This window comes from Diadema antillarum, unplaced genomic scaffold (assembly GCF_040938485.1).
Source record: "Diadema antillarum isolate AM-2024a unplaced genomic scaffold, OU_Dant_1.0 scf00000140, whole genome shotgun sequence".
NCBI classification, from domain to species: domain Eukaryota; kingdom Metazoa; phylum Echinodermata; class Echinoidea; order Diadematoida; family Diadematidae; genus Diadema; species Diadema antillarum.
The window spans coordinates 1,153,188-1,170,177 of NW_027271029.1; the positions used below are offsets into that span (position 1 = coordinate 1,153,188).

At 37.8% G+C, this 16,990-nt stretch overlaps 1 protein-coding gene across 1 annotated transcript in view; it reads right to left on the reverse strand.

The window, feature by feature from the left end:
* Positions 1-16,990, reverse strand: part of LOC139721239 (sodium/calcium exchanger 3-like) — a gene marked incomplete at its 5' end in the record, with an annotated part of 88,634 nt that overhangs the window by 62,382 nt on the left and 9,262 nt on the right. The window contains 2 exons of the mRNA XM_071632561.1: positions 7,898-7,948; positions 8,490-8,584. Coding sequence (XP_071488662.1) covers positions 7,898-7,948; positions 8,490-8,584 — 146 coding nt within the window. The remainder of the gene's footprint in view (positions 1-7,897; positions 7,949-8,489; positions 8,585-16,990) is intronic.

A 16,990-nucleotide genomic window follows, 5' to 3' on the forward strand; every position in this document is an offset into this window, starting at 1 on the left:
TTGTTCAGGCATGCACAGTCTACAGATTCAAAGCACTTCTTTTACAGCCAAGTTATTACAATTTTTTGTCCATGTGTGGACAGGGGTGAATGAAATCTATTTTCACACCCTGATGCTAAGAGAAAGATAACTCTTGTGTGTGAATGGGGCTAGCATGCGAGCAGATGACTTCTCGCATCCAGGAATCATGCCATATTCGAGATGTGCTGAAGCAAGGCATGTGTGTGATCAAGTAGATTCACCAATGATAGCTACCTTTTCACTGATGCAAAAGGCACTCGCAATGAGCTTTTGTAAAAAGCTACCTTTTCTGATTGTCCATTCTCTCTTTTTTTCTCTCTATGCTACAGGCCACTTAGCCAAAGCTGGCTTGATGCAGGCCCTTATGACAACGGTGACAGAAGACCCACTTTGTCTGTGCCAACGATGATGAATCAGTCGCCATCTATTCGCCTACACATTCTTCTGCAGTCATTTCACTTAGCATCACTTGCAATATCCATGCATTTCTTTTTTTTTCCACTACACTACATACATCCCTCTTCCATTACCCCCTTCCCCATAAAGATAGATAGATGAATAATAAATAAATATTTTCCAAACCACTTGCAGTGTCCCTATGGAACTTCTCCCGATGCTTCTCATAGAGTTTGATTCGCACTTTGGTTGGAGATGAAACTGTTCCCCCAAACACCATAAATGTCAAATCGCACGGGGAAATGTGGAACGGTAACAGAAGGGGGAATGAGATGAGCGATAAATTCTTCAAGTACACCCATCATGATAATTCCCGCACTTCACTTGAGTCGTCTAACCATCTTGTGAACGCTGAGGGCAAGCGTGTCAATCTCTTGAGTGAGCTACAGTCTTCGTAAATGGTCAATGCCCTGATAGTGCGGTCTGAACAACTCGGACACCATTTCTCAGGCGGAGGGACACACAAGCATCAGAAATATTCGTGTTAAACTGGTAATCAAATTCAGGTACCATCTGAATGTCCTCAGGGATGGCCGATAGTGGGAACAATTCAATTTCGGTCTCACTCAAATCATCATTTCATGTCTTGTTTGGCTCACTTTTCCTGTCCTTGAAAATATGAATGGCACCAAAATGTGTAACACCTCATTAAAATGTGCATCATGTATCCATAACTAGAAAGATTAATAGGCATCTACTTTACTTATACAATATAGGTAACACTTCAAGTGCACAACAATTTGTCTTTGTCACTTCTATCATCAAAATTAAAAGTTCAAGTATCACAAAAAATATTCTGCCACTGAGCTAAGAATATTGCACTATCAGCTAACGCTTAGAGACATAAAATGTGATAATGCGCTATATAAATATTGTGAATTATTATTATAATTGTCTCCATTTCTTCGCTCAAAAATGTTCCCCCATGCATCCCATAGTGTCTAACCAAGCAGAGAACATAACAAATATTTCACTTTCATGGGATCACAATTACTCTACTGATGATTAGGATTTGAGTATTCCATATATGATATTATTATGAAATTGTGAATATTAATAAAAGTTGTGTTACAACTCAAACATGACATTCAGATGCCCATTTGTTATGTTTTTGTTCTTTTTTTCAACAAGGCACAATCCTGTATTTAGGTCAAACATTCTCTGTCAAATATGACAGCAAACATATTTCATGAAATATATCACTGTTATCATATGTATAAGTATATTTGTATTTTGCTGATAGTAGAAGATACCAGAGAATGCTGGGATACTCTAAGTATCTCTTTAGTTACAGGTAGAATGTCTTCTTTGTTGTGGTAAGAGTTACAGTGCCTTACTTTTTTTTAAGCTCCGTACCTTCAAAGAGAAACATATGAGTTAGAGACATCCCTGACAAGAGTTCTACATCCTGCGCTTTAAACCCATTGAGGACAAGTCCCAAGTATACTTGGCAAGTGTCATGGGAATGCGTGTTGTAGCAAAATCATCCCATCCTCAACAGGTTAACAGTTTATGACAAAACTTGAAGATGACTGTTTTCTTTACACCCCTCCCTAGATGTGACAACATCTTCAGACATAAACATAACAGAACATTGTAGAGGGGCAAAACCTTGCTTTCTTTGTGGGCCCCCGATACCATCAAGAATTTTGACAGATAGTCGCAGGAATGTAATATCATCAATCTAAAAGGATGAGCAGATGTGGAGCATGTATACATACAAGTGATACGCTGTTTTGTCAAGGGTCTATGTTGCAGGCATCGGGTATCGTGAAACAGATTATCAAGGAGCTGGGTGCAAAGATGGGGTTTTTATCAAAATAATCCCTCCCTTCCCCCTTTCTCTCTTCCTTTTTCTTTCAGTCATCTCCCTGCTGTAGTCTCTCTCTACACACAGTCATCTTTATTACAAAAATATTGATAGGAATCTTATGATGAGGGTCTTGTTATTATTCCTAGTCAAATTTGTCCAGTTAACAAAATATGAAACCCATCACTGTATACAATATAATCTGGATACTTTATCTCCCAGTTATAAAAAGTCTATCAGATGACCATTGTCGAAATTTGGATGCCATTCTTTAACCAAACAGGTAGCATCTGAAACAACATTCAAAACTGCCTGTCATGTTCCGCAAGAACCATCGATGCTCACTTCAAACACTACAGGCATTGATAAAGTGGGCTATCACAAGTCATGTTCGTACGCTATTGGCAGCAAATTTTCACACGATATTCATTTCATCCCTGTTAGAAAAGAGGTATTGAACTCCACTAGATCCCATAGATTCCATGGACTCATTGTTGTATCTTTTTGACTTTTTTTTTATGAAAGTGAATTTGGAACTGGAGTGGATCTTCCCTTTAAGGCCATAGCAAGTCATCAAACATTAAGTATCATTGATTTATTATCATGGATTGTATCCCGTGATGTTCCATCACAAAAGCCATCATTAAGGCTGTAATCACCCATTTTCATTTCCGTACAGAAGAGCAATCCATCTTCAAAGAAGTCAACATTTGCAATTTTTTATAAATTATGGGGGCAAAAAAAAAAAAATGCAATAATCTTCACTTCTTCCCAGCACGAAATCGCAAGTAACACATGCAATCAATCCACGGGTGTTAATGGGTTAACAAGGTTGTCTATCTAATTGCTAGTTTGGACTGTTCATTATGGAGCTGCGCAAAAGCACTTAAGCTTAATTGAATTGGGGTGGCATTAAAGGGACATCACCAAACCCTCAACCAGAAATCAGTTGCAAAGGGGCGATATAAACCGCAGCCCACGACAAAATTCCAATATGGCTGCAAACCACAATATTTGTGCCCTATTGGAAGAAGAAAACAAGACATAATTTCATACAGCCTTGACCTTGATACACACTAGGCAAGATACTCTGTTTAGTACATGTATAGCGCATACCAAAGTACATGTTTTCAGTTGTAAGTGGCCAACCACGCACTTCGTAAAATTACTCCTTTGAGAGAAATCTGATGCCCAGATGTTACAAAAAATCCAGCTTTCAAGCAAATAGTCTGCCCAATCAGACGATAATTTCTCCAGAGGCCCAGTGGCCCAGGGGCCACTAAATATTGATGTCTGGCCACAAAATTTCAAAAAAAAGGCTTTCTTTCGGTTGCCCGATCAGGCAACAATGAATCAAAATGAATTGTTATGTTTCCTTTATTTGGGCCACTATGATTTCAAGTTTAACGATTTTAGTGACTGTAAAGGGCAATCAGAGAAAAAAGTCAGTGCTACAGCCTGTATATACAAGATTATATTTAGAAAAATGATTTGAATGTCAAAGCTTCCCAATACTGCTCTCATGGTTAGTTAAAGAACAGCTTTCATGGTCTAACATATCAGTGACTTTTCACACTTTGAAATTTTCCATCATTCACTTTAACTCGAGATGACCATGACACCCCTTGCAATACTAGCAAAGCCAGTTCTACGAGGTCAAAACGCCAAATGCTCCATGCTATGCATAGGCCTACATGTATGAGGGATGTTAATAGAACCTAATAGATGGAGGTAAAACGAAGGTTGGCATAGAGTCAGCATGAGCGTGCTGCTGCCCAATGAAATGTTCTCCGCTTTAAAAAAAAAAAGCAGAAGAAGAGGATAGAATTACAAGGAGGAGCTGCGCACAACATGAATATTTCAGGATGTGCCAGGCACTAACGTGAGAAGCATCGTGCATACTCTTCCGCCAGTCTTGCAAGGGTGTATCGCATGACGTCGTGACGAACATCGTGAGAGAGCTCGCAGGGGAAGTAATGTACTTGATGCCCACAGCCCCATAGGGTGGGCAGAGTTGCGATGGACACATATATTTCACACACTGATGCCACCACAAAACAACACCACCAAAACTTCTCAATTTCAACAGGTATCACCTGCCGGAATGCAAAGCAATTGGATCCACAAGATAAAAGTCAATGACCATAGCGGTCTGGTATTCAGCATAAAGTACTCTATAAGTTACTGAATCTACTACATATGAGAGGGTAAGACAGACATTTCAATAGGGGTTGATACATTGGGGTACACAATACCCATTTTATCAGCAAAAGATCATTTCTTTTTTGATGACTTTTCCCCCATTTCGCACCCTTTCCTACAACACCACAATTCTGACAAGAAATAAATACTATAAAGCAAGACATCTTCACAGCATGTAATTTTGCCCTCTGGCATTCAATGCACATAGTGTAGACAAAAACTTTCGTATGTATTTTAATTTCATAAATCATGGCTTTTTGCAAAAATTTGCAAAATCAAAATGCACGAGAACATTTCTCACTTTACAGTATTCATACTTTTTCCTGGCGTTCTGATAAATCTCTTGCTATTACTATACACTTGCAGCAAACGTTAAGTCACTTTTCACAAGATCTACAGCAGTTCTTTGTACAGAATACTTTGCCAGTGCATTCAAATCTATGATATTTTTATGCAAGTAATTTTTCGTGCTTGGCCAGTTAAGTTTAATATTGTGTGTTTTCAATTCCATGGAATCAAAAGTATAAACTAATACTACATTATAACAAGCAAAAAAAAAAAAAGACTGTGTGCTCTTATTTTCATGCTACATTCACTTAGCAGGAAATGCACAAAAATTTCCACTTTTACAGCATTTCATCCACCTGTACAAACTTTAATAATGCATTTAATACTTGGAATGCACTTTGTAAATGTTAGTTGTTTATCAAGCAAGACTCAGGCAAAGGCTCTGGCTGCCAGGGAAGGTTGTTGTTAACATAGGCATGAATACAATTTTTTACGGTACTGTTTACCATTGGGAGCAGTCACATTTGATGCATATGTGTGGGTCAGTTGTATCACAAAACATCCTATCATACAAAAAGTTTGTAATAAAGCCTTAAATATAAGGAGATATCACTAATTTTCTCATCACACCATAACTGTAGATGGTTTAGTCTAGAAACAGTTTTATTATAATTACAGTTAACATTTTGTAAATTTAACAATACATAACATTGATTATTATCAGCATACTGATCAACTTTTTTACACTGGTGCGTCTATCCCTTACTCACATTTTAGAACTATTTTGAAGCACTAAAGCTAGGTTTTGTGTTTTTTTTTTTTTGGGGGGGGGGGGGGGGGAGGGGATTTCATCTGCAATGGTAAAAAATGCCTTTCACATGTTAGTAAATTGGTCTATAGTATTTCCACGCCATACTCTGATGACTGCAATCAGTAAGCAATCCTGAAATTGTACGTCATTCCCGGAAATGTGTATCACTATAGGCGTTTTCACATCATCCCGGTAAAAATCCAAATTTTTTGAGGTAATTTGACAGCTGAGCATGTGCAAACAGTGTCGGGTATACCAGTAGAGCACGCGCTTTCAAAAAAATTACCCGCGTGATCGCCATCACACACGCTAGGTATGATGGGATGTATCGTGCTAATTTCTTGAGGCGATTTCACGTTATCAACAGTGCGCTAGTTTGCAAATTATCCCGCTATTTCGGAAATTTCCCGAGTTGGACTCGAGAAATTTTCTCGATCAGAGCAATAAAATTAGCGCGCTAATTTGTATTCACATTATCAAATGGCGCGTTATTTCGAAACATCGGGCTGATGTGAAAGCGCCTACTTTGTACAGCTAGCACCTCATATTTCCCAGGAATTCAATCCATTACAGCATCTGGCCAATCATAATTCTATTATCCTTCATAATTAATTGTATGCCATATTGCAAAATTCCATAATACATGAAGTGGCCATTCCACGGATCCACCTGTTCCACCTATGTACAGTACACTTGCACCTGCTACCTTGCGCAGATCAAAGAACATGGGGAGGAAGCCCGTTATTTGATTGCTATCATAGTTCACCTTCACCAGAAAGATGATAATCATGCCCTAGTGAGGTCCTATATCGCATGCCATCAATTCATCACATGATGGGGAGCCCTGGGTAAGAGAAATACATTGCGAGAAAGCAACAGCTAATAACATATATTGTACATACACACACATATACAAATACAAACACATGCAAACACAAACACAAACATACATACATACACACACACACACACACACACACACACACACAAACATATGCAAACACAAACATACAAACATTCATACACACACACAAACACACATATATGTAAACACAAACACAAAGATACATACATACATACATACAACACACATACATACAAGGTACACACACAAACACCCACACATGCAAACACAAATACATACATACATACACACACACACAAGCAATCACATAAGAATAAAGCATTCACCCTTGGGAATATCCGGTCAATATATCACAGTGCAGCAGAGTAATCTCATACATAGACACTATTCAGCACATACCTTTGATGATAATTATGCCATAGCTCCATAATAAATCAGTTTAAAGGTAATATATTTTCATGCTATAGTTGATTTCACTAGAAAAATATAAAAATCAGCTTGTATTAGTGGGACAAGTATAACTCAGACAAAAGAAAAACATGTTGGGAAACATCTCTCTCTAATGATACATTTTCAAAGCACCGATGCACTCAATAAGTGCTTATTTCTGTTGACAAGATTCCTTTCTGTGCATTATGAATTGCAAATGTATCACTAAAAGAAAGATTGAGAAAACTAATCTCATTTTTTTTTCAGTTATTCAAAGATATCTAAGACATATTTGCAAAGTAAAGAAATGAAAATATAAGAAAAAAAATCATTTTCAATTTCATCTATAGCAAAACATAATGGCTCCAGCGACACTTCGTGGGGGAAGCATGAACTTGTTAAGCATTTGTTCTTCTATGTGGAACTGCTGTAAACTTGGGATATAATTCCTATATGTGTGACAATGCATTTATCTTACTGTGACTCCTTTAAATTTGTTACTTTGACTGAACAAAAATATGCAAGCATGTATAAATACAGCCATTAAAAAAGAAAGTAAAGAAGCACTTTCAGTTATGCTGAATAAATCTGCATAATTCTTCTTTTAATCTTTACATGTAAGATTGGCCATAATTATGATGATTGTTGAATTTTTCATAGATTTTGTTAAAGTATTGAATTATTGGCAATTGGGTGAATAAAAAAGGAGAATTACAAATAAACGAAGAAATGATGAGAAAGAGACGGGCCAATATGCAACAGACGAGAAGCAATGAAAGCACCACAATGATTCATCTTTATCGGCTTGAAGAGCTCTCAAAAAGGACCCAAAAAAAAAATCCCTGCTGGAAGCTGTCCATGGAAATTGAAATACGCTTTTGAGTGGGACCGATACGCCATCATTCATACATGACTGAATGCTCATGTCAACTCCCTGGCCTCCCTTCAACCAAAGATATGAACACAGCACTTTATTACATTTGAAATGCTTCTCTGATAGGGTATAAAGACTTACATGTCATTCCCATTTGACTTCTCCTCTGTAGCAGTCTTCAAATTAAGTTGGCTGCAAAGAGGCAGAAAAAAAAGAAAGAAGAAATGAAAAATCAACAAAAATTGGAAATCAAATATAGCACATTATGTCATCTCATTACGGCCCACTGGTGCAGTCACAGGGAATTTTTTTTTTGAAATCAGCAATGACTATTTGTATCAGTGTCTTCCACAGGCAAGAACAAACCAACCCCCAATCCAACCTACCTTTCTGTTTGTCAAAGTCTATTAATAAATCCATTCCCTAATTTACACAGAAATGCTATCTTATCCAAAACAAAACAAAAATGTTTTTGTCATGAATAGCTTTTCTTCAGTATGACAATTTACGTGGAAAGCCATCAAGCTGATAATCTAATAATCAGTATCATCTTTACAGGAGTCAGAATTTTCAGATTTTGGGGAAGCAAAACATTTCATTTCTTGTAAGTAATGGAAGCCTTGGAATGAACACACACCCCCCCCCCCCAACCACCATATCATCATCATCCCACAAGCCATACCAGTATTCTCTACTGAAAAAAAAAAAAATGTAGCAAGGCTTTAATTCTTACCTTTGGGTTTTCTCGGCTTCTAAAGCCTGCAGTTGACGAGATGGCCCATGGAAAACAGTGTTTTTCTTTGCTCCTCCATTTATAACTCTCACATTCTGTAGAAAATGAACAAAAAGCAAAACAAGAAAGGTTAAATGTAGTTAGCTAACTGGATGAATTTCACAAACTTCAAAATCGTAATTAGAAAACAAACTAAAAGCAAAATCATGGCACAGATATCTTTAAGACAGGTTCAAACAGGACATAAGAGTAAGACTTATTCTACTCATTAACTAAAATCTAAACATATTCTGGAGAAAAGAACAGTTTGAATGCATACAAGAAACTTATTCATTTCACAAAGTGTTATCCTCTCATGCAGATGATAGAAATAAATGAAAACTATATTGGATGAATGAAATTATCACACTGTCAAAAAGATTCAAGTTTGTGTCTTTTCTTTCATTTCTACAATGGATTGGAGCTACTGGATGAACTGTAAATGTCATAAGAAGGGGATAATATCAGATAATTCCTTATATGACAGAAATTAAATTCTATTTATACTTGCATAGAAGAAAAAAAGTTGTGCAAAGGCCACAACAAAATTCAAGGCTAGAGTTACAAATTATTTGTGCTGCATGGACAAAACAGATGAGAGCTCAGCAAAACTTAATGGAATTACAACGTTTCTTGACTCTGACCCGACTGCATACATGTAATAATCCAACACTCACGTAATTCAAACCTGAAACAAAAGAATCATTGTGCACAATAGAATGCATTTTGAAATTTCATGCCTATTAGCTTGTGCAAGAAAAGACTGAGAAAGAATCCGGAAGACTCTTGGTTTTCAGTCAGCAGTAGAACGAAGCGCAAAAGATCACAAGGTATTAGCATGCCACGGGGCACAAAGATCGACAAAAGTCTGAGAAGACGATGTCTCTTGGTTGGATTTTTTGGCGGCAGGCACCTCATGGAACTCCATCCCCGCCAGCAAAATGACACTCTATCCAAGAATCGTTCAATGATTGCGCAAAAAGACTGGCAAAGAACTAAATCTGTGGGTGTCATATATCACACAGGTGAACAGATACTGCCCTAGATGCATACTGTGTATTCCTGTAATGGCAGCCCAATATTTTCCAGCATTCTGAATGGCTTCTTGCTACGTTTAATTTTGTGAAGAACTGATTAAATTTCACCTCTGTTCTTGTGCTCATCATACCCAACAAATTTTATTGCAGTAGCATCATGTCAGCACTCTGTGACAAAAATCACAGCCAGTCAAAAAATCCCCTGGCAATTAAGAAATGTTGATGGTCGGGGTGGGGGGGGGGGGGGGCATGCATTTTGCACCTCCTAGATATGCACTTTTTGTATCCACACACCATGATTTGACACATGAATAACAAATATTCAGACTGCTGTCTGATGTGCTGGATGCTAAGAATGTTGCAACAGTGGTAAGTGTGAAGGAAATCTCCATGAATATAGTTCATTGATATCTTACTGAAGACAGAAAAATTTACTCTGACTAATATCATCATCAACCTACTCTGAATTTCATATAAATGGAGCTGAATTATACATTTTTTTTCTCCCATGAGGACATCAACCATATGACTACATGTATGAAAGCAATTAAAAAATACTGTAAAACAACGAATGTTCACATGCATTCTAATTTCGCAAATTTCACGAGCAAAGATTCATGTTAACATGCACGTTAAAGTTCTTCCCTACACTATATGCATTGAATGCCACTGGCAATTTGTGAACGTTTCATGCCGCGAAAAAGGCTGTTGGCTCCAATTCATGATAATTTTTTTTTTTTTACAGTAGACCATTCTTCAATAATCCTTCAATGACAATACTATTGTCTGCTCATCTATTTTTCTCTCACTCAATATATCTTTTCCTCATATTCAACTTGTTTTCTTTCAGTGGTTGCCATGGCAAATTATTGCATCTATTGCACGTATCCTTTCCATTCTCCTCTATCTATCCTTCTGCCCTCATCTTTCTCTCACCAAATGCATGCTTTGATAGTGTGTCGGCATGGTAACTAGGAAATTTGCATCCTATCTGATCTTAGACACCTGCGTAGTCACTCACACACACACACACATACAGAAAGACAATACAACATGTCATTTACATACATCAGTGAACATTGTCCTTCAAGACAGTTTGCATTCTATGAATACAACAGAATCAGAGTCCAGCAGATTAGTGCAGATTTGAGGAAAGATCCGACAAATGTTCTGAGGGCTTTGAGTAGACCATGTGACTGTATTATGAATCAGCCAGTTAATCTAATGTGGGTGGTTGATACCTTGGAAAAGGACAATCTGTGCACAGCATCTGCAATGTCTGTGTTCAATGCTCCATGAATTTGCTACAGTTGCTATCAAAATGCTAAGTTTAAAGTAATTCTACATATTTTTATTCCTTATCTTATTTTTCTTATGTGATTCTACAGTTGCTTGAAATGCATGTCCCCATAAAGTTGCCTGAGGAAAAGAAAATTAAGGATTTTATAGTACTTCATCCATCAAGGCACATGGGATTTATCTACATCTGCAATTGTACACATACAAGCAAAAGCAGTCACATTTTGAAATCAATGTCTCTCATGTTGCATGTAAAGATTTCCATCTGAGCTACGTCGTGGTGATGTGACTACGAGTTCATTTCTACAGTAGGTCAGATGATTTACTGATAGTCAAATAGTAAATTTCTCAACTCTCTGCTGATTTCCTACATAGTTTGCTGGTCTGTAGTTATAACTACATGTACTTCACTTATTTCATTCATCACGTCTATTCTTCTTTTTTTTTTTGGGGGGGGGGGGGGGGGCAAAGTTTATTCCTGGATAACCACACATGCCCCCCTACTTGCTCAATATTTTCATTTTTTTTTTACAAAAAAGAATGTTTAGTCTGCAGAAGATGGTGATTTTTTTTCAACTATAAATCAGGCATCTCCTGCCCAGCTTGACTACAAGAAGTACAAATACAATGGCAATTCATAAAAACAAGGGAAACGCACACAATTAGGAGAATATAATTGACATTGCACAGTGACATCTTGTCTGCCTCAGTGATGAGACACAGATGCGTGTACCATCAAATTGATTTGACCTTCAAGAAAAATGGCATGTACCCACTGAGCATCCGCCGTGAGAGAATGATAATATCTGACCTACATGCTTATGAAAGTTCACATTTTGATATTTCAAAAGCCTCCACCTCCCTCCTCCCTCCCTCCCCCCCCCCCCCCTCCCCAAACTCTGGGGCAAATGTGATATGGCATGTCTACAAACCCTTGACATTTTCTTGACCGTCACACTGAACTGCACATCGCTGTGGCATATGGGATTAATTTACTTGAAACGGATACATTTTTCCATATTATCACTGGCCACTGTTTGCCTACATCTTCCACATACCATCTTATCAGGACACTTTTATCTCCTCAACCATTTCAAACTGGTTTACAAAAAGATACCATAACAAACAGAATCTCAATCTTTATTCCTCTCAGGACCCAGTGCAATCTTTGGAGCCCCTTCCAGCCCCTTTGTAAGGAGCTACTCAAATTGGATGGACCGGACATGAACTCTGAGAGTCATTAAAAAGACATCAGTGTCTTTTTCGGTCCAGCTGATGACAACACGGCAGCGATTTTTTAGACATCTTTTTAGATTCTGTGTTCCTGATACATGAAGTAGATTTATTGAAGAATCAAACTGCATTTGAGATACATACAGTACATCACTGCATCACAGACTTTATATACAGGTGTGTACTTGTGTACGAACTGACTGCTGCGTATAGTTAAGTATAGAGCCTAAAAGGGGATGAGATGTGACCTCCAGAAGATAAGTGCCGTTGTGCGGCATGAAATAACGTAAGAGACATGAGGCTCTAAGTGCCCGGTTCACACTCTACTCCATTGTTCTCAGTGAAGATTGATCGATTTGCCACAATCTTTCAGTCCATGCAGATGTATTCTAAGGCATTCTATTCAGTCATATTGAACACTTCACGAGTACAGTGTTCTGACAGAACTTGTCCTTTATCTCTCTTTCTCTTTCTCTCTCTTTGCTTTTAATCCTATTAGAACCCCCGTTGCCAGGGGGGAAACCGAGTACTTCGTTTGTGATTGCCCTTGCCACCACAGATACCTCTTATGGATCTTTGATAGCTGAAGATATTTTCACTTTACAATGCTGTACATTTTAGGCATATACTCAAACACAGGTACAGGAAATCAACACTAAAAATAAATGTCATAAACAGCAGCCATCATGTATTTCCACTGATATGACATTGAAATCTTGGTTCTGTAATGGGTACTATACTATGCTACATTAAGGATTTGTTCTGCAAGAAATGTCAAAATGTCAAAAATCAATAATGGAATGTAGTATAATATATAACTGCATGAGTCTACAACAACAAATAATTTTGTATTTATAAGTTACTTGTGATTTTTAACACTGACCTGTTTTCTGTGGCTCCAATAAAAAATTATCACTTCATTTTTTTTTTCAGTAAGAATGAATAAAAATAAGAATCCTTGAAGTTCATACCATTTTTTAGTGCCACTCCACACATATGTCTGATTTGGCATGATCTGAACACATTTGATTCCTTTTTCTCTTGTCTTCAGAATTTAGAATTAAGTGGTGTATTCCAAGTTTTCTTACTTGTCACTGTATCCTGGAATCTGAGCTGAGAGAATTGAGGAAAACACACAATGGACAATTCCCTTCTTTATTTGGCCACTTGACTTACTTAAACACAGTAATATCTTGTTAAGTATAAGTCTGTACGTCACAAATAGTGTATGTTACAACTTTTGTTACATCATGTATGTCCATGGAGAGGTACAGTACTACCGGCATTCAATGCTTCTGCACTTAATGTTATGGCAACATGATTATCCTTGTACTCTTCACTTGTGGATAGAAAACTAGATGCAAAACAAACTGAGCAAAATAAAAACCTTTTGATGCGATTACACATGGAGGGTTTCTCTACAGCTCGGAACCATCACCAAAGCAAGCTCCAACAAAGGCAAGAATACCCTACATTTGTGCTAGTGTCCTCTCAGCTTCATTTACAACTCCCATCCCAAACAATGGTCAAACTAATTGCTTCTGACCGGTAGGTGAGTGCCTTTGGCATTGCTCTTTCCTTCCCTCCTTCTTGTCTCTCTTCTTCCCTATTGTCTTTTTTTTTCGCTGTCTTCAAGAGGCAACCAAAGTGGGTCTCTCGGTGCGCCAGTGTTGCGCCCAGCTATTCAGCCTCGTGCGGGATTTGTAACCAGCAGCCTGAGGCGGTGCTAAAAATGACATTTGAATATAACTGTATGACGGGAATGGGAGGGGGGGGGGTTCCATAGAAGGAGCCTCTGTCTCTGTGGAGGATGATGTTGGTAGTTACGGAGGAGCAGCGGGAGAGAGAGACATGACAATGGTACAAGTGCAACTTAAGATTTTTAAGGACTGAGAGATGTCGGAAGCTGTTGATTCTACTCTCACATTGAAAGTCAGTTTGTAATTCACTGCAGCAAAACAGTTGGAATATCGCCAACTAGGATTAGAGTTCATTAAAAAGTCAACCCAACATTTTCACCAATACCACAACGAACCTACAGGATAAATGTGCTCTTGAACGTTCAACAATATCGTAGGTGATTAAATTTTAATTACCTCTGGGCGTGATCAATTTTTCTGATGTCATCAATTTGTTCAAGTTTATGACTGTTTAACCAAGGTTAATGATCATTGTGTAAAAAAAAAACAACCACAATGTATGATACGCTTTCTCATGTGAAGATAAATGACTTCAGTCAAGGATGTTTATCGTTTATTCTGTAAAGCTGACTACAAGTATTTGGATAATGTTATGACTAGATGACATAACCATGATGAGAACAGCCAATATCACTGGTCAATCACAGAATACTCCATCCATCAAGCCACCCTAGTAGTATATGTTCTCAGTCACTTTGAACACTCTGACAATCAATAGGATATAACATGGTTTCATGTTTTAACGTTACATCCAGCACATAGGCCTACATGTATTACTATGACTTCTCGAGTAAAGATAAGAAACCTGTAGTACACATGGCGATTAAATATAATGTAGTCTATAGGTTGCAGCCACTTTACAAATTTGTCGCCTTTCCATTTCTGCAAACAATCACAAATCTACAAAAAGTAGAGTCAAACAATCAGTTTTAGGAGTTATGTAAGAGTTGAAAGTAATTGGGCTTATATGGTGACTATTGGTATCCAGGAACTCTGTTCATGCAAACATGATGGAGCAACACGATGACCAAAAGTGAGTGCCGGTGGGTCTAGTTTTACACAAGCTAAGACAAAGCCATTTCACGGGCAGGGAGAGTGCAGGTGCAGTACTCGGTAAGCTGCCGACCGAAACCCCGAGGCGGAATTTAGCATTCATGTAAACGTGTAACCGCCACAGCAGCTCAACAATCATCTATTATACGGGTGGCATGGAAAGCTTTTGCTAGGATAGCCAGGTAAGGACCTACTAAAAAATAGATAGCAACCGCGATCACAGAGAAACTAGATATAAACCCTTCGTTATTTCTTTACATGGCATCAGCAGCCTTGTGAAAATTGCATGGGGCAACACAGTGACAAGATACTTAGGTACATTTGAAAAGATTACAAATGAATTCGACACACATACACAGCATGTTCAATTTCATGTTTGATAGTCCAAATGAACTCTATATAAACACTTACACAGCATGTTTGTTCCAATGTTTGATGGTCCAAATGAACTCTATAAACACTTGCATGGCATGTTTGTTCTTACATTTGACGGTCTAAATGAACTCTCTCGACACTTACATCGCATGTTTGTTCTTATGTTTGATGGTCTATCTACCACTGTACTATACAATGTGAAAATCATATGATGTGAATATATTCTTTAATGTTTCAATAAGTACTGTTATCAGTTTGCATTTGTAGCATTTAAAAACGACTTGCTTGTGTGAACAAAGCACTGTTTATCCTGTAATGCAACTTCACTCCACCAGATTGAATGGCCGATGCACTCTCCGAGTCATCTCTTGATCCAGCTTGATGGTTGATGTGTTTTCCTAATGCCCAGAAAAGCCATGCTTTCAGTTTTGATGCATCCTCCTGCTCTTAAAATTGCTGCTCATGTGATAGTTGATCTGTATTCTATGACAGTTGGAAAGCATATCAAGGTGACCAACCATCTGCCAAGTTAAGAAATCCTGATAAAACACAGCATCACAGAAAAGAAATAAAAAGAGATCTGGATAACAGTCTTCCCTGCTGATCTTTCATTCTGACCCTCTTTGTCATTTTTTGTAACACTTTGTCATACTTCCCTTCTTGTTCTTTGTGCCTTCAAAAGCAACAAATGTTCCCATTAAGTGAAAGAGTATTTCCCTTTGAATATACATGTAGTTTTAGGTTCTAGCAAGGTTAAGAACTAGGCCTATATAAAACACTGTTACAATGACACACAGAAATTGACAGAAAGAACTACATTGTACATGTAGATGTAGATTAAAAGAGGAATAGGACAAAGACATCTTCCATGAACTGATGTGTTGATGTGAAATAGTAATGGCATGCCCACCTCAGTGCTGTGAATGTTTTATTCAATTGCAAAGGGTAGTTGATTTTTCTATGATAGAAATCATTAATCGCTTTCTACATAATTCTTACAAATGGCAATGAACTCCCATTGACATTGAAAAGGGTTCATAAACTGTCAAACCGCAAAGACGATGAGATCCCAAAGTATGAGAGAGAGAGAGCCACTTGAGGACACAATCCGGCCATCTTTGAGGTGAGCAGTGCTCTTTCTCTTTTTGCATGAGGGGATGTAATTACAGTTCACACATGCCTGAAGCAGTAAACAACTTAACCTTCTCTCTGCCACTATTTCAAAAAGCCACTGACATTGTATGCAAAGAAGCTGAAAGTAGCAACAACAGCATTAATACTGACTATAATACAGGTGGCAACAGTCACGTTGGAGTACAAATCCGGTCTAGCTCAAACACAATCCTTTAGTTGTTTGAGTGCCAAAAGCCCCAGCTACTATCTCATTAGATCTCAAAGTTACAATACCCCTGGCAAACTGTGTAGCTCTATAACACAAGCTGCACATTGAAAAACTCTCACTGAATACTCAGAGAGTTGCAGTACCAGAGTCACTTCAGGTAAGTTATAATATTAAATTTAAAATGCACATCGTCTCAATACATCTAATATCCCATTCATACCTGTCACCATCAAGAGCCACCATGCCAAACTGTCCTTAAGAAAAAAAGCCTCATATTAGTAAAGGTAGAAGTATAATGATAAATGAGAGTGTGAACAAATAACCTTGTCAGCAAATGTTCCACTGTAATGAGAAGATGGTCTTGCCACACATCAATCTCTTCTTGTCATCAGTGAGAAAAAAAAAATATATGCATTCTGAAAA